At 42.9% G+C, this 25441-nt stretch overlaps 1 protein-coding gene across 9 annotated transcripts in view; it reads right to left on the bottom strand.

Annotated features, from left to right (window-relative positions):
• The window catches only part of ELAVL4 (ELAV like RNA binding protein 4), a 233653-nt gene that overhangs the window by 67982 nt on the left and 140230 nt on the right, over positions 1-25441 (bottom strand). For 7 of the 9 annotated variants that reach the window (XM_068239053.1, XM_068239051.1, XM_068239052.1 and 4 more), the window contains exon 3: positions 9068-9154. The exons of the other annotated variants lie outside the window; for them this stretch is intronic. In XM_068239053.1, the coding sequence (XP_068095154.1) occupies positions 9068-9154 (87 nt within the window). The remainder of the gene's footprint in view (positions 1-9067; positions 9155-25441) is intronic. 9 annotated transcript variants of the gene reach the window in all.

Raw genomic sequence — 25441 nt, 5'->3', positions numbered from 1 at the left:
TGATCTTTCAGATATGGGAACCTCTCTCTTCTATGTACAGGAATATACCTTTTCCATACACAGGAACCTCCCTCTCAGGATTCTCTCTCTTCCATATATGGGAACCTCCGTCTTCTATGTACAGGAATCTCCCCCTTCCATATACAGGAATCTCCCACTTCCACTTATGGGAACCTCCCTCTTCTATTTATAGGCGGCATCTCTTTCTTTCATATAGGGGAAATTCCCTCTTCCATGTACAATAATCTCCCTCTTCCACTTATGGGAACCTCACTCTTCTATATACAGGAATTTCCATCTTCCATATACAGGAACCTCCCTCTGCCATATACAGGAATCTCCCTCTTCCATATGATATAATCTCCCTCTTCCATATACAGGAATCTCCCTCTTCCATTTACAGGAATCTCCCTATCTCCATACACAGGAATCTCCCTCTTCCATATAATGGAATCTCCCTGTTCCATATACAGAAATCTCCCCTCTTCCATACACAGGAATCCCGCTCTTCCAGATATTGGAATCTTCCATTTTCCTCTGCTGTGCGCAGTAATCTTCAATATGAAGCAGAAGTTCCGGTTCCATATGCAGCTCCATATTTAACAACAGCCATTCTCCTATTAACCTTTATTATACATGCAGCTTCATAGCTCCCATCTTTTCCCTTTTCAGGAGTACTGGCCCCTGTGTAAATATATATATTATTATTTTTTTTCCATTTAAAATGAGTTAAAGTAAGTCCAAAATTCATTTCCATCCTATTACCAAACATATTGCCTTTTTTCAAAAGCTAATATGAATTCTTTAAAATAATACATTCTCCTTATCTCAAATGGTAAAGAGGTATGCCTTCTGCCTTATCTCAAAAGGTTGGGAGGTATGCAGCACACCTCCTCTGAAAGCAACTAGTGCTATTCCATATGTATTCTATCCTTCTATATTTCCGTGTGCTACAGTCATCTGTTTCCATTTCCAATGCTTCCCCTCCTAGGGCAGCAGGCTATGGACCATAGGCTATGTGGTATCTGCAGGAATCTGTCACTGGCAGCAGGAGTACACTGTGTGGACTCGGTGTCTCCATCCAGTAACATCACTTGATAATCATTTCCTGCTACAATAAGTGTAATTGTAAAATGCAGTTATCCCACAGCATCAGGAAGAGGACTGAGCAGACAAGCGAACAGCCTGAAGATTAAACCAATCAAGCACATCTGCACAGGAAACTGTTTAATCATCTGTTCTGTCCTGGCTGCATTTATCCTCCTGTGTTCCTTCCTCAGACAACAAGAGGACCTGTCACTGGGGATGAGCACAAATTTTCTCCAAAGTCATTCTCTGCTTATAGATTAACATTATCTTCGGGTCCAAAACTTTTTGTGAAAATTGTATTGATTTTCACAAGATTTTTGCAAAAATGAGAACTTTCTTCAAAAATGTGTTTTCTGCCACCCACTGAGTTAAATAAAGTTTTGTGAAAATTGCCCTTATTTAATTCACTTTTTCCCCTAACTTTTCTCCTGGGAGATAATAGTTCATCTTCTGTTTAAAAGAAAACTATTCTGTACTCTGCAATTAAAAAGCGTATCAGATAAAAAACGGCACAGCCGATAAAAACGTTGTGATTAGCAGCAAGGCGGTTAAATTTTGGCGCCAAATAAATAGCGGGCACCTAACCTTAATTTAACCTCCTTGCTGCTGATCGCGGCTTTTACTGTTGCCACCTATGGTGGCAGGGAGTGGGTTCAATTAGGCCGGGGGTTAGGATCAGGCATGGGGGTTGAGTGGTTAGAGTTAGGCAGTAGAGTTGGAGTGGTAAGGGTTAGGCAGCGGGGTTGGAGTGGTTAGGGTTAGACCGCAGGGTTGGAGTGGTTAGGGTTAGATACCTGGGGGTCTTAGGGTATGGCATAGGCAGAGGGAGGGTTTAGTGTGAGAGTAGGCAGGGATGGAGTTACACATTACCTGCCCCTGGTGATCACGTCTCCTCCACTTCCTAGTTAGTTTGCAGTCCTGTCCTGCAGCCAGCCAATCACCGTGTGTCTTCAGTCCCTGCATGGTGATTGGCTGGCTGCAGGACTCCTGCAATCTAACCAGGAAGTGGAGGAGGAAACACGATGGCTGGGACTAGGTAATGTATGATACTGTAGATGCCGATAATGACATTTTGTTACTAAGGTTATTTAACGTTTAAGAGCATTTCTAAAAAATGATATAGCCTTATTAGCAAGATTTCATTATCAGCATCACCCTGCGCCATTTTTTTGCAGCGCTATTTTTTTTTTTATGTACGCCCAAAAAGTAGGTGAAAAAGTACTAATGATTCTGGGTATTTTCTTACTTGCTGGTGGCTTAAAAGGCATTTTTTGATGAGTTGTGAACATACCATCTAGGAGAAAACTTTGGAGAAAGAGAAACAGGGAATTGAATAAAGACCAATGGCCTCAATTCACTAAGCTTATCTCCTGTCTTTAATAACTCTTCTAGAGTTGTTACCATGGTGATAAGGCATGTAGTATTCAGGAAACATTTTACCTCAGGCAAACCTAAAGTTAACTCTTCTGTCTTTAAGTTAACTCTCCAATCCTTAAAATAACTCCAGAGTTAAAGACAGGCTGTTAATTAACTGCGTGTGAAAATAACTACAGAGGAGGTAACTTAACTACAGAGGGGGTAAATTAACTACAGACTAGGTAAATTAACTACAGAGGAGGTAAATTAACTACAGAGGAGGTAACGTAAGGAATGAAGAGATAAGATAACTCTCTCATTGTGTGAGGTAAGTTTTCTCTTGACTTATTATCTCCAGCATGATCTTAGTGAATTGAGGCCAATGTCTTTTTGTGTGTATTCTTGTTTCTCATTTCCTCGCACCCATTGATTCCAATGCACACATGTAGTATTATGTGCTGATATAATATTTTTATGCATTTTCTACTCCATGCAAAAAAAAGTGTTTTCTATTACCCAAATGGTTTTTGTAAATACTCATCTCTGTGAAAATGTAAAATGTGGGTGAAAATTATGGCAAAGAAGAAAATGGTCATATTTGCTCATTACTACCTGTAACTTAACAAGCATACTATTTTTTGGTGGCCATAACACAAGACTGCATTCTACCTGTTTAAATTACAGAAACTTTGATCAAGGTAAATCTGTTGTACATTTTTTTTTTAAATTGAAGGGAATGTTCTCAGTTAAACACATGTACATAATGTACAAAATGTACAATAGCCCAAGAATGCTATTGGCAGCCCATTCTATAATTCTATAAAAAGTCTCCTTCTACAAGTTTACATCTCTATAAATACAGATTCAGTGTACGAAAAAAGATCTAGTACCCACTTCCTTTTTTTGGGAGGCGGGGGTGGAGGGGGGAGTGTTGAATAAAAGCAAACTCCAACTGAAAAGTGTACCGAGGACTGATGGGATTACCTATTGTATGTATAGTTTTAATCCCAAACAAGATCAAACAACAACTTTCCTGGTTTCCCATTATCTTATTTTAACTATTAATGTTACAAATGTTAGTGTGGTTTTGAGTGTCCCAGGTGAATAGTAGCATTTTGTTGTGTTTATGTTTATTCAGCTCCCATACAGACAATTTCTAAACTGTTGAACTTTTCGTCTGTTTCCTGTTCTCAGAAGTATTTTTATCAGCCACACAGAAGTTTTATGACTTCTTATTAGTTATCAGTGTGCGTTACCTTGCAGTGTAACTATCCTAGTATTAGTGAAACTGTCATTCATAACACTGGATTCTTAACCCTTACAGTGACATAAAAGAAAAAAGTACCCCAGACTGGTCGTAAGCAGGACTGGGACTATACATAAGCATAATTATCTCACCAAGGGGTGTCCACAATAAACTTTGTTAAGCATATTGCATTCTTCTCTACTCATCATGCATTAAGTTTTTACGTATGTTATTCTGTTTATTGCAGTTTATTGCATACACCCCAAAGTTAGATGTAATGTCAGGCTCCCTTTAAAGATTTAAAGGGACACTGTAGGGGGGTCGGGGGGAAATGAGTTGAACTTACCCGGGGCTTCTAATGGTCCCCTGCAGACATCCTGTGCCCGTGCAGCCACTCACCGATGCTCTGGCCCCGCCTCCGGTTCACTTCTGGCATTTCAGACTTTTAAGTCTGAAAACCACTGCGCCTGTGTTGCCATGTCCTCAATCCCACTGATGTCACCAGGAGCGTACTGCGCAGACACAGACCATACTGGGCCTGCGCAGTATGCGCCTGGTGACATCAGCGGGATCGAGGACCCGGCAACGCAGGCGCAGTGGTTTTCAGACTTTACAGTCTGAAATTCCAGAAGTGAACCGGAGGCGGGCCGGAGCATCGGTGAGTGGTTGCGCGGGCACAGGAACCATTAGAAGCCCCGGATAAGTTCAATTCATTTTCCCCCGACCCCCCTACAGTGTCCCTTTAAGAAAAGCTGTCAAGATAAGGTAGGGGGCATTTAAACAAAAGTTTGGTAAAGTCTAGTCACTTAAATATGTATTAAATATAAAAATGTATTTCTGTAGTTAAATCATGTTTACAGGACTCTAAACTTTATTTACTGAAAATAAGGAAGAAAAAAAGGTAAAGTAGACATGATAGAAAGAACCAATGGGGTTTACAAGATATTTCTTTTAGGCTGGGAGAACACTAGACAGTGTGGAAAACCATGTGTTTTCTACACTGTGCGTTTTTAATTTCTCAGTGCGTTTCGTATGCATTTTTCAATATTTTCCCTTCAGCAATGGAATAAAAATACAGTATCATATTTAAAAAAAAAAACCAGCATGAAAAAGTCATGTAAAAATGCAGTCCTCTGCGCATCCATTGACATACATAGGCCCAACTATATGCAATTCACTTTTTCTCCTGGGTTTTCTCCTAAGTGATGTTTTCAAACTTTTCAATAAAATGCCTTTTAAATTATCAGAAAGCAAGAAAATACTTAAAATAATTTTGATAACACTTATTGGGATTGATTCACTAAGACAAACAGCATGCCTTATCTAAGATAACACGCCTTATCGAAGTTAACACGCCTTACCAGAGTAGCATAACGAGTGCTACGAACTTATGCCTCCTAATTGGCAATGGCGAGAGCTCCACTCGTCCTGCCCTGAGCCCCTGCGGGTTCGTAGCGCTCGCTATGCTACTCTGATAAGGCGTGTTAACTTCGATAAGGCGTGCTATCTCTGATAAGGCCTGCTATTAACCCACTTTTTGTTACTTTTTCAATTGCAAAGTGCGGAAAAATAAGTCTAAATAGAAAATGAGAAATTTTCTCCTAGGAGAAAACTCAGGTGGAAAAGTTAATTGCATATGGGCCAATATGTGTATCGCACATGCCTTTTTGAAATCATACAGCAAGTTGTGCATTTTGAAAAACACGCACTGTAAAACACATATGAGCATTTTTACATGCAGCCGAAAGACTTTCGTTATCTGCAAAAATGCTCGCGTTTTCCACAGTGCTCGCGACTCTGCCTAGTGTGTTCCTAGCCTCAATCATGATTTTTTTGTGGTACACATCTCTGGGGGTGTGGTGGGGGCGTGGCTGAAGGTGTCACAGGGGCATGCCTTAGACGCTTTCTTTTTGGAAAAATTGGGAGGCACGCTGTGTTTTTGTGGCAATAGATTTACAGACGTAAATCTGAGCAAGAACACCATGGGCCATATGCAATTCACTTTTTCTGCTGACTTTTCTTCTAGGAGATTATTTTTCATCTTCAATGTAACCACTTAAGGACCGGCTGATTATTATGTGATCTGTGCTGCGTGGGCTCTTCAGCCCGCAGCACAGATCACATTTGAGGCAGGGCGATCAGACTTCCTCCCTTTTTTCCCCACTAGGGGGATGTCCTGCTGGGGGGGTCTGATCGCCGCCGGCTACTTGTGGTTATCGGGGATGGCTCCTCAAAGCCCCCCTCTGCAGCGCTATTCCCCCTCCCTCTCCTTCCCTACCTCTCCTCCTTACTAAGGGTGGCTTCAGCCTATCAGATGCCGGCGATCCCCGGCCAATCAGAGGATCGCTGATCTCTTTTACGGCGCTGCTGCAACAGCAGCGCTGTGCAACGTAAACACCGGGGATTTCTTCCCCGCGTGTTTACATTTCGCCTGCGAGCCGCGATCGGAGGCTCACAGGCTGTTCACGGAGACTCCCTCTGTGAACTAACATGGAACGGCCGCTCGGTTTTCATGAAAATACAGGAAAGACCTATCGGCGGCGGCTGGTCGTTAACTTTTTAGCACCTTGCAATGGAAAAAGTACCAAAAAGTAGTTGATGACGTACTGTCAAAACTATTTTGAGCATTCATTTGATTGCTGGGGGTGTCAAAGGCATTTTATTTACAAGTTGTGAAAATATCACCAAGCAGAGAAAACTCGGGTGAAAAAGTGAATTGCATAAGGGCCACCTCTGCATAAAGGTCCACATGCAATTCACTTTTTGTCCTTAGTTTTCTACAAGGAGATAATTTTTTTAACACTTTTTTAAAATAATTTTTCAGCACTTTCCAATTGAAAAAGTACCAAAAAGTGAATGAAAAAGTACAATAAAAATTATCCATTTCTATCATGCTGGTGGTTTAAAAGGCATTGGCCCATATGCAATTCACTTTTTCACCTGAGTTTTCTCCTAGGTGATATTTTTAAAATTGTCGATAAAATGCCTTTTAACCTGCTGGGCGGTCTGGACGAGCTCAGCTCGTCCAGTACCGCCAGAGCCTGCCGCTCAGGCCCTGCTGGGCCGATTTGGCTCAAATAAAAAGCAGCACACGCAGCCGGCACTTTGCCAGCTGCGTGTGCTGCCTGATCGCCGCCGCGAGCAGCGGCGAAAGAGGGTCCCCCCAGCCGCCTGAGCCCAGCGTAGCCGGAACAAAAAGTTCCGGCCAGCGCTAAGGGCTGGATCGGAGGCGGCTGACGTCAGGACGTCGGCTGACGTCGATGACGTCACTCCGCTCGTCGCTATGGCGACGATGTAAGCAAAACAAGGAAGGCTGCTCATTGCGGCCTTCCTTGTTTATTCTGGGCGCCGGAGGCGATCGGAAGAACGCCTCCGGAGCGCCCTCTAGTGGGCTTTCATGCAGCCAACTTTCAGTTGGCTGCATGAAATAGTTTTTTTTTTATTAAAAAAAAACCCTCCCGCAGCCTCCCTGGCGATCTTAATAGAACGCCAGGCAGGTTAAGCCACCAGAAAGCAAGAAAATACTCAGAGTAATTTTGTTAGTACTTTTTAATTTACGTTTTGGTACTTTTTTAGTTGAAAAGTGCTGGAAAGTTATTTTAAATAGAAGATGAAAAATGATCTCCTAGATGAAAAAAAGTGATTTGCTTATGGGCCATTATATTAACAATGTGTGGAAATATCACCTAGGAGAAAACTCAGGTAAAAAAGTTAATTGCAAATATATATATTCACATCCCTAAAATCACACTGCTGAATCCAATGGCCGCCCCATAAACTGGCAGTGGTAGAAATGTCAGGGTCTATTAGTCATGTATTAGTAGTCAATAGTTTAGAGGACCATTATGTCATAAAGATAATATTTAAAATACGTATGTAAACATGCATGTAACAAGTATATTTCTCCCAGAGTACAATGTACTGTAAATTACTTTTCTCCTATGTTGCTGTCAGACAGATCTGACAGATTTAAGACTTGTGAAACTCCTCGTGGGGGATTCTCAGTATTTCCTTTACTCTTAAAAAAACCACTCCCTACAATGAATCTATACAAAGATGCCAGGTGGCCTCCCTACTCATTTGCACACTATTTCGGCAATTGTAAAGAGCAGCTTCCATTCCATAAAAGTTTTTGAAAATAAAGAAAATTCAGAGAATCTCCTATACGGAGATGGACTGGTCTAAAACCTGTCAGAGCTGTCAAAATTGGATTACTTCTACCTACTCTAAGTGACAGTGGCATAGGAAAAAAGCAATGTATAGTACATTTTAGTACATTGTATAAGTATGCATACACATGTACTTCAAATTCCTGCAATGTACTCGGCAGAAAGAGCGTCAGTGCCAAATAAATACAGGAAATACAGAACTCCACACTTCCTGTTGGGGTAACTAGTGTGAAATGTAAATGCAATTGTATCTCCTTTTTTTCAGCCTTACAGGGACAGAAGGGGAGGAGAAATCTTCCCAACACATTATTTTAGTCATTTGTTTTTGCATCAGAGAATGCAAAAAAAAAAAAAATCAGAAAAAAAGTAAATTGGAAAAAACGGAAATCGGAAAAATGGAAAAACAAGTCTTGTGATTGGTCTAAAATTAAAATTTTGCAGGAAAATTGTGCATTCTCTGATTGGGCCAATTCTTTCTGGTTCTGTTATTGGGCTAAAATTACCAAGTTGGGGTAAATCAGATTTCCACGGAATCCCGATTTTCATTTTCTGATTTCCGATTGGAAATGCAGATTTTCCCTACATAAAAATGAAAAAAAAAAACGAAAATAAAAAAAATAAATAAAAAAATAAACGTTGCCCACTTTAACATCATCCAACAAAATTACCCTAAAATCTTTATGAAAAGAAAAATTGTTCACAGCATTTTGTTGGCTACAGGTGCTCTCTAAAGGGGAATTCCACTTTGACAGATAAATGCCTTCATTCATTTGGCCAATGGTATTTCATCTTGCTTATCTTATTTTTATTTGCACATTTAGCAGAAAGCGCCAGATGGGCGTGTCACAGCCTGCTGCTCCTCACTCAGCTAGTCCAAGTGCGCAAATGGCATAATACGATCTTTTGCGCTGTGCAGCTGATTACTGGTACAGCAAGGTTAAATTTTGGAGGCAATCTGTACTCCAAAGTAATGTTGTCATGGTTACAAATAAGTGCAATATGATGCATAGTGTCAGTTTTGAAAAATTCAAAACTGGCTGCAAATTGAAATGTACAAATCATTTTTAAGAACATCAAATTAGAAGAAAGAACTGACAATTTTTATAACAACAGTGGAATTCCCTTTTTAAGCACAGGGGTGCCTGAGAGAAGCAGGCTGCAGCACCAAGCTTTAGTATACCAAAAAGCAGTAACAAACACTACTGACCTTTCCCAAAGATAGGGCCCTCTTCAGTAAGGGGTTTCCATTTTGTGCCAGTGGCTAAATTCTTGCAGTGTTCCTCCCATTGTGTGCCTATGGCAGAAATCCTTAGTGAATAGGGCCCAATAATAATTATATAGCTCTGTATGTCAATCATATTTCACACAAAAAACATTCTGCAAATTGGAGTGAAAACATCTGGTAGAATCAGGAAGCAGATGATGAGAGTGAAAACAGGATGCGTTGAAGATGTATGCTTCTTTTTTTTCTTACTATACTTTACTATTATTACTATATATATATACTATACATACCAATTACAGCCAGGGAGCCATGTTTTCTAAATGATGTAGGAACTTTGTGCCACATCCTCATTGGCACAATATACTTTGCAGCTGTGTTTCAGTTGTCCTTAAAGGATACCCAAACTGACACGTGACAGGATGAGATAGACATGTGTATGTACAGTGCCTAGCACACAAATAATCATGCTGTATTCCTTTTTTTTTCTTTTTCTGCCTGAAAGAGTTAAATATCAGGTATGTAAGTAGCTGACTCAGTCCTGACTCAGACAGGAAGTGACTACAGTGTGACCCTCACCGATAAGAAATTCCCATTTTTACCTCTTTCTTGCTCTCAGAAGCCATTTTCTGCTAGGAAAGTATTTTATAGTTGAAATTTCTTGTCAATAAGGGCCACAGTGTAGTCACTTCCTGTCTGAGTCAGGACTGAGTCAGCCACTTACATACCTGATATTTAACTCTTTCAGGCAGAGAAAGAAAAAAAGGAACACAGCATAGTTATTTGTGTGCGAGGCACTGTACATACACATGTCTAGCTCATCATGCCACATGTCAGTTCGGGTATCCTTTAAAGTGTAGCTGAGCCAAAGCTTAGGTCCAAAATTAGATACTTACCTAAAGAGAGGAGAGCCTTTAGGATCCTTTTAAGGCTTCTCTCTGTATTCTAATTAGTGTTGGGCGAACAGTGTTCGCCACTGTTCGGGTTCTGCAGAACATCACCCTGTTCGGGTGATGTTCGAGTTCGGGTTCCCCCCGAACTACTAAATGGCCGCCGAACAGGGCCGAACAGGGCCCTGTTCGGCCGAATACTGCCCCCCTATGGGGTCACAGGCATAAGGGGGGAGCATGCCCCGATCGCGGGGGGGGGTCGGAAATTCCCCCCACCCCCTCCGCTAGCGCTCCCCCCTCGGCCCGCTTCCCCATACAAAAGTTTGGCAAAAGTAAAATAGTACCGGTGGTGGTGGTGGCCTTGCACTGTGAAGTGAGTGAGGAGGAGGAGGAGTCCGGAGAGTGACGCGTTGAGGGAGGCCGGGCAGCGGGCGGTTCAGCGGTAGTACCCTTGTGGTACTTCCGCCCTTTCTCTGACCTCACGTCCTCTGCGTGATGACGCATACGAGGGTACGCGTGACGCGTACCCTCGTATGCAGAGGATGTGAGGTCAGAGAAAGGGCGGAAGTACCACAAGGGTACTACCGCTGAACCGCCCGCTGCCCGGCCTCCCTCAACGTGTCACTCTCCGACTCCTCCTCCTCCTCACTCACTTCACAGTGCAAGGCCACCACCACCACCGGTACTATTTTACTTTTGCCAAACTTTTGTATGGGGAAGCGGGCCGAGGGGGGAGCGCTAGCGGAGGGGGTGGGGGGAATTTCCGACCCCCCCGCGATCGGGGCATGCTCCCCCCTTATGCCTGCGACCCCATAGGGCCCCCAAAAGCGGGATGTTCAGGAAGTTCGGAGTTCGGCCCGAACATGCCGAACATCGCGGCCATGTTCGGCGAACTTTCCCGAACCCGAACATCCAGGTGTTCGCCCAACACTAATTCTAATGCCCCCCGTCGCTGAGCGCAGCCCCCCACCACGAAGATTAGCGACGATGCATGGTCGCTAATCACATGAGGGCCGCATAGCTATTCTGCCTCTATAGTGGCAGCACGAGCCTGCCCGCCGCGCATGCACAGTAAGCTGGAGCCGAGATCTGAAAGAGAGCTGTGCTTAGCAATGGGGGACATTAGAATAGAGAGGGGAGCCTCAATCGAATCCTTAAAGGGGTTCTTTCGCGGCAAAAAGTAGGCAGTTAAAAAATGTGACAGATGACAGGTTTTGGGCCAGTCCATCTTTTTAAGGGGGATTCTCAGGGCTTTCTTTGTTTTCAACAGCATTTCCTGAACAACAGTTGCAAAATCTAACTGACATAATAGTGTGCAAGTGATTAGGGAGGCCGGCTTGCTATTTTGGCAGTTAAACTGCTGTTCAGGAAATGCTGTTGAAAACAAAGAAAGCCCTGAGAATCCCCCTTAAAAAGATGGACTGGCCCAAAACCTGTCATCTGTCACATTTTTTAACTGCCTACTTTTTTTGCGAAAGAACCCCTTTAAGTTGCCTTCTCTTAAGGTGAGTATCTGATTTTGACCCCAAGCTTTATCGCTTTAATAATGTAATTATATGCCTCCCCCCCCCCCCCTCCAGGCACTTCCTGCAGCCCTGCTCCACTATACTTCTGCTCAACAAAAATACTCAAACTCCACCTTCAAGAGTCTTTCAACATCTTCCTGCTCTGTTACTGCTGCTCTGCTCCACTCTGCTTCTGCTAAACACTCCACCTCCACTTTCATATGTCTTCCGAACCACTTCCTGCTTGACTACTGATGTCCTGCTCATTTCTACTCCTGTTAAACACTCCAACTCCACCTTCATAGATCTTCCCTCCCACTTGCTGCTCTGCTACTGTTGTCCAGTTCCCCTCTGCGTCTGCTAAACACTCCAACTCCACCTTCCTATGTCTTCTCAGTCACTTCTTTCTCTGCTACTGCTGTCCAGCTCCACTCTGCTCCTGCTAAACGCTCCAACTCTACCATCCCATGTCCTCCCAGCCACTTCCAGCTCAGTTACTGATGTCCTGTTCACCTCTACTTCTGGTTAACACTCCAGATCAACCTTTACATGTCTTCTCAGCCCCTTCCTGCTGAGCTACTGCTGTCCACCTCTATTATTTACTCTGTAGTAGTCATATCGGGAGCCCAACTCACCGCTTGGGCACCGATCAGCTATAATTAACACAGCTGTCTGTCAGATGCCTGCCACTGATCCTCACACCCAAATGACCTGATTTCAAATAAATTGATGCTAATTTTATGGTAATATTTTGTATATTTATTCAGCTCAAAATCGAACCAATAACACGCATTAGTATAGAACGCATGTGTTACTGTGGTGCTCTGCGTTATTGTCAATGGGATGCTCCACCGGCGCTAGTAGCAGTAAAATTGCTGTGCGCTCCCTGCAGCTTTGCACAGTTTATTGCACCTGGCCCTTATATGTTATATATTACTGATACACAAGTTATTTTGCACCGGAATGTTAAAAATCACAATCCATTGGCAATTATGATTTTGTAAACATGAATATATAGATACACACACACACACACACACACACACACACATATATATATATGGAATTTCTAGCAGCAAACCTAGCCTGCAGCTACCTCTGGAGATCAGCCTACACTGTTTTTTAAGCAATATTTATTTATAGAGGGACTTTAACCAAGGATTGAATCATCCCAATCAGTAGCTGATACCCCCTTTCTCATGAGAATTCTTTACCTTTTCACAAATGGATCATCAGGGGGCTCTGTATGGCTGATATTGTGGTGAAACCCCTCCCACAGGGTGATGTCATGACCATGGTAGTTTGCTATCTGTAAACCTCATTACATTGTGGGAAATAAAGGCTTTTTGCAACTGCCAAGCAAGCAGTACCTCCCTCTGTGCAAAGAAATCTACCAATATACCATCTATATACCATCTACTGATCACTGCAGAAGGAGTACACAATGGCCTCAATTCACTAAGCTTATTTCCTGTCTTTAATAACTCTTCTAGAGTTGTTACCATGGTGATAAGGCATGTAGTATTCAGGAAACATTTTACCTCAGGCAAACCTAAAGTTAACTCTTCTGTCTTTAAGTTAACTCTTCAATCCTTAAAGAGAACCCGAGGTGGGTTTGAAGAATATTATCTGCATACAGAGGCTCGATCTGCCTATACAGCCCAGCCTCTGTTGCTATCCCAAACCCCCCTAAGGTCCCTCTGCACTCTGCAATCCCTCATAAATCACAGCCGTGCTGCTGACAAACAGCTTGTCAGAGCTGGCTGTGTTTATCTCTATAGTGTCAGTCTGCTGCTCTCCCCGCCTCCTGCAGAACTCCAGTCCCCGCCTGCATCCCTTCCCTCCCTGCTGATTGGAGGGAAGGGACGGGGGCAGGGACCGGAGCTATGCAGAAGGCGGGGGAGCAGCTGAGACTGACACTACAGATGTAAACACAGCCTCACAGCACGGCTGTGATTTATGAGGGATTGCAGAGTGCAGGGGGACCTTAGTGGGGCTTTTGTGATAGCAACAGAGTCTGGGCTGTATAGGCAGATCCAGCCTTTGTATGCAGATAACATTCTTTAAACACACCTCGGGTTCTCTTTAAAATAACTCCAGAGTTAAAGACAGGCTGTTCATTAACTGCGTGTGAAAATAACTACAGAGGAGGTAACTTAACTACAGAGGAGGTAAATTAACTACAGAGGAGGTAAATTGACTACAGAAGAGGTAACGTAAGGAATGAAGAGGTAGGATAACTCTCTTACTGTGTGAGGTAAGTTTTCTCTTGCCTTATTATCTCCAGCATGATCTTAGTGAATTGAGGCCAATGACAGGCTGTTAATTAACTGTGTTTGTGTGTGAAAATAACTACAGAGGAGGTAACTTAACTACAGAGGAGGTAACTTAACTACAGAGGAGGTAACTTAAGAGTTAGCTAACTTTCTTAGATAAGATAACTCTCTCACTGTGCCGTGGTAAGTTTTCTCTTGCCTTATTATCTCCAGCATGATCTTTGTGAATTGAGGCCAAAGTCCCGTATCTGGAGAGGCTACACCACCACAAAGACAGACAGACCCTGTCCCTGTACAGTCTGAGCGCCCACAGCCTGGAGATAGAGACAGGGTGGCACAGACAGACATGGAAGCCCCAGGAGGAGAAGTCTCTCAGTGAGGCAGGCGCTGAGACCAGGAGGCCCTGGAAGATGAGGCCCACTTCCTGCTACACTGCAGCAAATATGCACCTATGAGGACTTCACACTTCCAGAGACTCTCCGCCCAAATCCCGGATTTCACCTCCACAGATGAGGAGAAGAAACTCTACATCTTACTGGGGGAAGAGGAAACAACCGTGCAAATAGCTGCCCAATATGTCACTACCAGCCACCAACTAAGAGCAACATGATACCACATGGACTGTATACCCCTTATACTTCCTCTATAACCCCCTCCCCTATGGATTGCATATTCCAGCCCCAAATACAGTCCCTTATATCCTACATACTCCTTATGGACTATACACCCTATACCCTTCTCTTAAAGCTGAACTGTAGATCCAGTTTAAACACATTGTTTCACTTACCTGGGGATTCTGCAAGCCCCCAGCAGCTGCCCTGTCCCATGCCGGTCTTCCACAAGCCTCTGTTCTCTCGCCGCCGCTCTGTTCCTCAAATTGTAAGCGGGAGAACTGAGGCTTGTGGAGGACCGGCGTGGGGCAGGACGGCTGCTGGGGGCTTGCAGACATCCCAGATAAGTGAAACAGTTCGTTTAAACTGGATCTACAGTTCCGCTTTAAAGTGTAACTGTCGGGCATAAAATCAAAAATCAATTCTTTATTTGTATCTGGTAAACAAGTAATACAGATGCTAACCAGGCAATCCAAAAGTTAAAATCTCTATTAATTTTCTTGTTTATAAATGATCATTCCCCAGTTTACCTGACTTTTATTTGGTATGTTGCCGCAAAAAGGAAGTTGCAGGGCATGCTGGGTTGTCCTTTTTATTTTTGCTTCTGTACATTAGTTAACCCAGCATGCCCTGCAACTTCCTTTGTGTGGCAACGTACCAAATAAGAGTCAGGTAAATTGAGGAATGATCATTTATAAACAAGAAAAGTAATAGAGATTTTAACTTTAGGCTTGCCTGGTTAGTATCCTTATTACTTGTTTACCAGATAAAAATAAATAATTAATTTTTGATTCTATACCTGACAGTTACACTTTAACTACACAAACCCCCCATGTTAATGCTAATGTTTTGCTTTGGCAATGCTAGATGTAATTGGTCCTGCCAATAAAGCTCTTTTGGATTTGGATTGGATTTGGATTTTGAGCTCTCAGTAACGAACATCCTGTACAGATCACCTGACAGGAATAAGATGTCATCACCAGTGATACATTTTAGAATGTAAATCAGGGAGAGGAATGTTTTTACAATGGGCAAACATAGACTAAATAATCTGTCAAAAATAAGCCACTTTATTAATTGTGTTATTTTCACTACAGTTCCTCTTTAAGGATCCGCGCGTTGTTCTAATTCTTCCCCATCTCATCCATTCGGCAGAGAAGAGGTTATATTTGGTTTGGAATTAAGCTCCTCTTGGTGTAATTTTAGGAATAAAGAGCGTACTTCACAGATCTTATGAGGGACTGCATCTCCGCAGCTGCCACTTCCTCTGCAATCCCCTCTGCGCTTTGTCATGTGCCACACATGGGAACAAAACACGGCTGATTGTGATGAAGGGGACAAAAAAAAAAAAAAAACAGTCAGAATTTTAAATGCAGAAGAGAGGGAGGAGAGACAAACAGACCAGCAATTACAGCTGCCAGTGTGGGCACGAGCAGACGATCACTAACAGGCAGCGCTAGGCCCTGCTGGATTTCATTCCTGTCTGACGCACAAGAGACCGCCTGCCTTGTATCTCTGACACACTGTGCAATGTTAAAGCAAACTCGTCAGCAGAGAAATATAGAGGACGCCATGGGTGACCTCCTTATAGAAGAGATAAATGATGTATTTATACAGCACTGACATCTTCTGCAGCACATTACAGAGTACATAGTCATGTCACTGACTGTCCTCAGAGGAGCTCACAATCTAATCTTACCATAGTCATAGTCTAATGTCCTACAATATTATTATTATTATGTATTTATATAGCACTGGCATTTTCTGCTGCACATTACAGCGTACATGTCTACCTGTCCTCAGAGGAGCTGACAGTCTGATCCCTACCATAGTCCTAATCTAATGTCCTACCATATTATTACAGTGGCGTAGTGGTTAGGGCTCTCGCCTTGCAATGTTGGGTCTCCTGTTTGAATCCCAGCCAGGGCACTGTCTGCAAGCAGTTTGTATGTTCTCCCAGTGTCTGCGTGGGTTTCCTCTGGGCACTCCAGTTTCCTCCCACATCCCAAAAACATACAGATAAGTTAATTGGCTCCCCCTAAATTGGCCCTAGACCACAATACATACACTACATGATATAGACATATGACAATGGTAGGGATTAGATTGTGAGCTCCTTTATGCATACATATTATGCAGCGCTGTACAGTGTATATTGTCTTGTCACTAACTGTCCCTCAGAGGGGCTCACAATCTAGTAGTCATATGTCTATGTATGTGTAGTGTATGTATCATAGTCTAGGACCAATTTTAGGGGGGAAGCCAATTAACTTATCTGTATGTTCTTCGCCATGTGTGAGGAAACCAAAATGTGCAGAGGAAAACCACACAGACACGGGGAGACCATACAAACGCCTTGCAGATGTTGACCTGGCTGGGATTCAAACCCAGGGACCCAGCGCTGCAAGGTGAGATCGCTAACCACTCCCCCACCACGCTGCCCATATTATGTATTTATATAGCAGTGACATCTTCTGCAGCACTTTACAGAGTACATAGTTATGTCACTGACTGTCCTCAGAGGAGCTCACAATCTAATCCTACCATAGTTATAATCTAATGTATTTTTTATAGCACTAAGATCTTCCCCAGCACTTAACAGAGTACACAGTCATGTCACAGACTATCCTCAGACAAGCTCACAATCTAATCCCTACCAGGTCCTACCATACTATTATTATGTATTTGTATAACACTGACATTTTCCGCAACACTTTACAGAGTATATAGTTACGCCACTGATGATCTTTGGAGCTCACAATCTAACCATAGTTATAGATTTATGTTCATATTGTAGTCTAAGGTCATTTTGTGTGTGTGTGTGGGGGGGGGGGGGGGGGGGGGGGATTAACCTATCTACATGTTTTTGGATATGAGAGGAAACCAGGGTACCCAGATGAAAGCCAGTCAAACTCAAACACTACTCCATACAGTTAGTGTTCTGACCCATATGTAAACCGAGGACCCCAATGCTGAAAGGCAAGGGCACTATTTACTACACAGTAAAAAAGACATATCGTAATTCATGAGTTAAGACAGGTAAGGAAAGGTACATCATGAGTTAAAAGAGATAAAGAGAAATAAAGCATACATTAACACAGATAAGGAGAGATACATCTTGAGATAACGCAGATAAGGAGAGATAAATCTTGAGATAAGACAGATAAGGAGAGATAAATCTTGAGATAAGACAGATAAGGAGAGATAAATCTTGAGATAAGACAGATAAGGAGAGATACATCATACGTTAAGACAGATAAAGAGAAGTAAATCATGAGTTAAGTTAGATAACTAGAAATAAACCATAAGTTAACACAGATAAGGAGAGATAAATCATGAGTTAATTCAATACCAAAATTTGCCCGATAGTGCCAGTGAGTAATATTGAAATATATTATTACATAATACCCCAAATCCCCATAACTACTAAACCTATAGTTTAAAATCTATCCATCAATGGGACTTTCAAGGTGGAAAAAAATCCTACATCAATATTGAATATTCATATAACCATAAACCTTAAATAAGAGTAAAACTTAACATTTATAGAATATCAATAAAATCCCACAAATTACAGGCGTGGGTATCCTAAATAATTACACAGTTGTGCGCCATCCTTGTTTAACAATAAGCACAAAGTCATATATTATTATAAAGATAATAATGTTAAATAGTAAGCTGGTTAATGCGAAAAACACAGTATGATAATTTCTGAAACACTCAACGCATTTTGTGAAACAAGGTTCGCTTCTTCAGGAGAAGGAATTGAACTACAAAGCTCAGCTGCACGGTGCAACTTTAACATTTAACTTGACATGTGGGATCTGTAATCTTAGGTATCCTTATTGCACAATGTCCCTCTATTGAGGGTATTATCTATGTCCTTATGCCCAATTCATTTATTCAATTATTCAAAGTTATCTTTGTTGTACAGTTCCTTCTCCTGAAGAAGTGACATTTTTCTCACAAATGTGTTGAATGATGCTTACTGTATAACATTTGCACAACCAGCGTGTGGCAGAGTGGCATATATTTTGCTGCTAATATTTATTTTCGTAATAAGGTATATAATCGTGCTTATTGTTAAACAAGGATGGTGCACAACTGCATAATTATTTAGGTAACCCATATTTTAATATGCAATATGTGGGTGTTTGATTGACGTTCAATAAATGTTATGTTGGTGGCCACACACCATACCATTTTTTAAATATCTGTTCAATTCAAGAATTGCAATCAATTTTTCTGACTGATTGTAACATTTCAAAAATATGACCAATGCACCACACACATGTTTAAATTTTTCCCCAATTATGATAAAAATGATTGAAAAAAATTGCTTGAGTCTATACAGTACATTAAAAAAATTGACAATCTGAGAAATTCCGAGAAAATTGCTAGGGTGTGTATATTAATAAATTGACAATCTAACACGGTGTGTATGGTGTATACAATCTTTAGAAAAATTTAAGAAAAATTTCCAGCATTCCGGATCGATAAAAATCAGGAAAAAACGGGAAATCCGATCTGATTTTTCAGTCGAATGAAAGAAAAGCTTTCGGGAGATCTGATCATATTTATTCAATCGCCATAAAATCGGATCATTTTATTGTATCGTGTGTGGGGCCACCTTTAATCCTATCTAAGGTGTATAGCCATGAATATGTGCTTCTGACACAGGAGAGTCTTCCATTCTCGGTTCTTCCTGTTCAGTAAGCCAGCACCTATTCAATGAGGAATCCTTGGACAAGACTCCCTAACACTGCTACTGCCTATAGAGCGCACCCTAGTGGCTGCAGATCTGGTTCTTTGAGTCCACCAGAAGAAAGTGTGATATAAATATTCTGTGATTTAGGATGTTTTTCATTGTAAAAGTCCCGTTGAAGGATAGCAGCCATACTGTAGATAACAGGTGTAGAACTCCCGTCCTCAAGAATCATACCCATACCGGTATTTAGGATGGACCAAGGAATGTAGAAATATGATCTACTTGATGTATCACACCTTTCCTGATTCTGTCCCATCAATTTATTTGAGCTGGGCTAAAAATTTGTGAGGGCCTCGGCCCTCGATGACTGGAGGCTGGAACAAATGATGGAGAAACTGGAGAGCTTGAACACATTATGGGGGAACTAGAAAGTTTGAAAACATCATGGGGGACCTGGAAAGCCGGAACACAGAATAGGGGAACTAGAAAGCAGGAACACAGCTCCATCTTTCGCTGTTGCCCAAATTACCTTTCAAGCGCTGCTTTAACCGTAATTTACATTACGGCATATGGCGGCGCAGGGTGCGCCCACATTTCCTGCCGCCTATCAATTGTGTTTCAGAGCTACATTTGACAATAGAAAGATTGTTCGAATAGGCTGGCTCCATTGACAGAAACACTTTCCACTGACTAAAAGGCCCAGCAGTTCTCTTTTGGAATCTGAGCATTTTTACAGATATATCCTATATAATAAAATGCAAGTGTCCCTGCGTCATCAACTGAATGGTTGTGTGTCCCTGGCTTTTTTGTACTGAGCATGTGCGCAGCCAGGGCAGTTAGGACACAGGGCCGGATCTGACAGTTTGCTGTGTGTGGTTCACAGAGGTTCTCATTGCATTGTGGGAACTAACAGCCTTTTCCAACTGCCAAGCAAGCAGCTCCCTGTGTGCAGATACTTCAGACAGTGGTGGGGAACGAGCAAGCGGGACGCGTATGTGCGCACATTGCGGGGGGTAGCGGCTGTGACATAGGGCCTGTTTTTTTAATGGGCAGGCTTTTACTAGTATATATATATATATATATATATATATATATATATATATATATATATATATATATATATATTACATTACTATACCATTGCTGTATGCTGCAGTCTTTGCTTCCGTTATGTAACACGCGTGAAGCTTGCCGACAGAATTCCCAGGCGGAGCTGCTCCCTTCCATTATTGTAAATTGCCTGTTCATAGGCAGAAAGCATGCCAGGCTGCATGTCATATCACATCCCCATTACATGTCTCTCTAGTGCAGCAGCATCATCACAACACATTCACATTATATAAAGTGCCGTAACGTAAAGCAACCAATCAGGAACTGCCGATCACCAACTTCACTGCAAAATATTACAATCTGCTTGCTTTACTACCACTGCAGTACCCTGGCAATATGTGCATTACATAAGTAACACAGGTCGCGCTAATTGCGCAACACAATCCTTATTTTCAGCAAAACTGGTAAAATTGTCATGCAATCCCTGTACACAGCAACAGTATAATACTTTGCTGAATATATCCCTTCTTTCCTGAGGTTTTTATATTTCAGGCAACACCACTGGTATACTGGCAGGGAGTGGAAATAGGTGTGGTAGACCATGGACTGTGAATAGACATTTGGAGTCCTAGTATACTTCTACAATGGAACAGTCCTAGCTGCATGAGAAACCCCCCCCCCCCCCCCCCCCGTTGCAAAAGGTAATACAAATATAAAAATGAATATCCGGTGGGCTGTTGCTATAAGTGCAAGAAATCATCATTCAATGTGTATAAAATCATAGATAGCTACAGGTCAAGTTACAAAGACAATTTTATTAACATTTCAAAGGAAAACGGTTTACGTAGGAATGATAATGCCAAAACTGGAGTTACACCTTAAACTCCAGAGAGATAGCGGGATACTCAACCAATCCCTGGGGGTAATAAATCCAGATCATCTCATTTGGACACTTATTCTGGGTTAGCACTAAAGGCAGGGAATCCCGAAAAAAACAGGGAAACAGTAATTACTCTTGGCATTGGCATAGTAAGCCAGGAAGTGGTGGGAAAGTGGCTCCTCTATCAGTTCCAACAGAACTCTAGATTCTGCTGTATTATTGCCTAGTAGTTAGCCTTCCTTCTCACAGCTTTTTAAGCAGATAGAAAGCCACCCCATCTACCTTGAACACCTAGCTCCTTAATCAGGGGCCTAGCAATAGCCATAGCGGTCACAGCAGCTGCTATGTGGCCCTGGAGCACAGGGGGCCCAGGTGGCATTTAATGTATTCACCATTAACTTTCATGTGTTTCTACACCCTCTGACTTTGTGTCAGTGCCCATGAAGTATGTGCAGTGTTCATTGCATGAGAATGGAAATTGCCCAATGTTGGTCATATCATAGGGTAGGGGCAGGTGGCATTGCTTAACCTTTTCCGGACCGCCGTAAGTAAATCCTACGCCACACTTGTGGCTGCTCTAGGCTGATGCAGCGTAGAATTTATGCCACCCGCCGTTTCCGCTCCTGACGCAATCGTGTGCATTCGAAAGCGGAGATTTAGCTGTCATATGACAGCTGAAATCTCCCCTCAGTGATCAGAAGCCATCGCGTATGGCAACTGATCCCTACGATCGCTGGCGGATCGTAGTGATCACCAGTAAGAGCTACGGCGGTAGGGGGGAAAGAAGAGGATCCACTCACCTTCCTGCCGTTCCCAAGTGATCGGCGAATCCCCCTGCTCTGACTGGCATTCCCGCTCGCTCTGACGTCAGTGCCGGGTCCCGGCTTGATGACGTCATCAAGCGGCGACCTGTAACTGAGCAGCTCATTGCTGGAGCCTGGAAGGTGAGTAAAGACTGCTGGCTACATGGGGGACATCTGGCTACAAGGGGGGACACACAGCCCAGCAAGCAACACTGGGGATTCCGGCTGCCTGACCCACCCAAACACGCCCCTCCCCCCTGTTAAGAGTGCCTACATCTGAGAGCCCCATGAAAGTTTTGCTGTGGGGCCCCATAAGCTCTAGCTACGCCACTGTCCTGTATGTTACTCTTGCATAGCTGCTGGCTCTGCAAATGCCACCATAGAGACTAGTGGGCACAGACCCTTTCATCACTTTTTGGTTTATGTGAACCCTGGTAATACATTTTCAGCTGCCACTATTTCTCACAAAAAGTAGGTGGAGTTACAGGTCCTGGAGGAGAAGGAAGAGAAGGAGGACATGTTGGCCAGTGACTATAAGCAGTACTTTCAGGGGAGGTAGGTCATAGGGGACAAAGGGAGGAGCGAGTAGATCAGGCATACTCTTGGTTTGAAGATGCATAGAAAATGCATATATTTTTATATGCGTTTTTTCCTGCGGCCCACTTCCAGTAGCGGCCAAAACGCAGCGTTTTCCGCAATGCTACCGTTTCTGCTATGTGTGCACCTAGCCTCAAAAGCGGTACCATTGGGAGTTATGCAATCGAGCAACGCTGAAGTGAAAAGGGAGATTATTCACTGCAGCCAATCCATTTTTTTTTAAAGTACGTCAGATATCTGACAAAGCATTCTAATTGGCTTCTGAGGGTCATTCCACTCTTCACATCCCCTTTCCTCAATATTGAATCAGCCGATCTGAGTCAGAAGTACGCCAACCACGGCAAACCTAACGCCGCCTGACTGCAGTTTTGTATTGTATACCTTTTACTGGTGGCTGCATTATAATGAAAGGGAAAAGGCTTTGAAAATGCTACATCTCCCGGGATTTGCACACCAGCTGATTAAAGTCTCCGTGGCTCCTCCGGGAAAGCTCCCTATATGTTGTTTATAGCGACAGAAAGGCCCTATTTAATATCGTATTGTTAAATGAGAGCAGGGTTTGACTAGCCAGTAATAAGGACGGTTTTTTCCCCCTTTACACAGGAAAGCTGACACTTACTTAAACGCGTTCATTTTTCCTGCTGTCTGAGAGGGAATTTTGCACCAGGTACATGCAGACTGCTTATTAACCTTGATCAGACCTGACTTGCTTTCACTGTCTGTCACTGGAGCTGTTCGCAATTTAAAGACTTTTCATCCCCCCCTCACTGCAAACCTCCAAGCCCTGCAGCATCTCGCTGTCGTGTGTTTGCATTCGTCGGGGGTGTTACAGTCCCCCCTCACTCCTTTATAACAGCTGCCTACCCTGCCCCCAACCCCTCTCCTATGCAAATGATGCTGACTAGCGCAGGTTGCTTTATCTGCACCGAGCCTAGCGTGGGCTTGCGCCGCCGTTCTATGGATTTTAATTCCCCTTGGAAGAGCTGTTTCATTACAAATACATCACATTACTCTGGGTCACCTGTGAGATAATGAGCCTGAGAAATGTAACTCTGTATGGTTTAATGAGGTCTTGTAAAATATGGATGCCACATTTTGGTGTAGGAAAATCTTTAAAGCGAAACTCTCGCTAGACCGTGAAGAAGAAACTTGCATGGAGAGGGGATAGAAGCAGCACCACGTGGCGTAGTGGATAACACTCTCACCTTGCAGCGCTGACTCGAATCCCAGTGATGGCACTATCTGCATGGAGGTTGCATATTCTCCCTGTGACTGTGAGAGTTTTCCTCCAGGCGCTCCAGTTTCCTCCCACACACCAGAAACATACAGATAAGTTAATTGGCTTCCCAGAAAAAATTGGCCTTAGACTACAATGAGCATATGACTAAGGTAGGGATTAGATTGTGAGCTCCTCTGAGGGGCAGTTAATGACAAGACCTCTGTAAAGCACTGAAGATGTCGGCGCTATACAAATCTTATATAATAATAAAAAAAGAGCCTGAACTTGGTACAAAGTGGTTCTCCATGCGGACAAGAATCATGCTCTAGTTTGCTCACAAGTGCACCAGAGAGGGCAACTCCCAATGTGAATGCCGCCCACAAACACATGTTCACCTGCAAAAATACATTCACACACTTCTTCCCAACGGAAGCACGATGGAGCATGCTGATCTTATTTTAAGGCCCCTTTTACACTTGGGGTGGTCCATCACATTACGTCGCACACAGTCCATCGCAGAATTAGTGATAGCCTTGAGGAAGTGGGAGCAGACCTACGAAACGAATTTCTTGTTCTTATTAAAATTTAAAAAAATCATATTTATATGAACCTGATATTGAGGTAAGCCACCTCTATTTTTCTAATTTTAGCTGTTTTCACTAAGTTTTATCTACTTCTGGGTGCCTCTTACCCCCTTTGTGGTAATACATGGGAGCACCACTAGCTACCTAATACTGAGGGTACCTCTGGCTACCTGATACTAAGGGGCACCTGTAGTTACCTATGCAGGGCAGGAGAAACAGCGGAGTGGTGAGAGTTGGGCCAGGCACTGCGGTTCGGCAGAGGGTTGTGGGTTCATGGAGGATGAAGTCTAGGCTGCCAGGAGGATGAAGTCTAGGGGAACATCTGTGCATATAGGCTTTTGTGATGTAAATGCAGACCTGCTTTGGGTCTTCGATTGTGTAGGGGAAGAAGGCCCCCCCCTCGCCCACTCCATTCTACAACCTCTCTGTAGGCCTCTTTGCAGGGTTCCCAGGCGACATGTGTACCCCTGAAGCAGCACTCGTTCCTGGTGTTGTTTCTTCAGCACCCGCTCACCGTTCACATCCTCGTGGTCCCATTTAATCATCTGGTTTTCTGCTGAGCAGGTAAGAAAGTTTTTCATTTCCCATCCTGGCCTCTGTACAGCTGCGATGGATCAAGAGGGACCTATCTCGCTGTTAATTTAAAAGCTAGAATTAATTAAGTTACGGAATTGAAAGTTATAATAAGCTGACTTTATGGCTACGTTGTTTCCTCCTGGCTTCCTGTTTTCATCTCTGAGTCTTTACCAGGCAATGCAAGAAATGAATCACGAGGTCCTGCCTGGCCTGCACACTCTCCTTAGTTGTGAATCTCTCTGCAAAGAGCACTTATCTGTTATATGGTTATTATAAACATAAGTTGTACAGTCTTGCTGGCAGCGATGTGCTCCACTCACAGCAGGTGAAAGCTGTTTGTGCGCTTTTTGACAAGCGTTTTGGGAAATAAATACTTTATGTTTTATTCCTATAGAAGGATCGCACATGCGGTGTTTGCATGAATGCACAAAACAGCATATCATTGCATAAGATCATCTTTTCCTGTGATTTGCTTCTGTTGAACCTATACAGTAAGGATGGTTGGGAATGCCCATTTCTGATTCCGCAGAAATTCCAATTTCCGATTTTAAGATTTTCTGATTTATGTTTTTCCGATTTCCAATTCTCCATTTTTCAGATTTGTGATTTTCGAAGAGTATTTTATCAGTCATTTTATGCATCAGAGAATGCAAAAAAAAT

This window comes from Hyperolius riggenbachi, chromosome 6 (assembly GCF_040937935.1).
Source record: "Hyperolius riggenbachi isolate aHypRig1 chromosome 6, aHypRig1.pri, whole genome shotgun sequence".
Lineage (NCBI taxonomy): Eukaryota > Metazoa > Chordata > Amphibia > Anura > Hyperoliidae > Hyperolius > Hyperolius riggenbachi.
The sequence above is the reverse complement of the archived record's forward strand: the minus strand, read 5'-3'. Positions and strand labels throughout refer to the sequence as shown.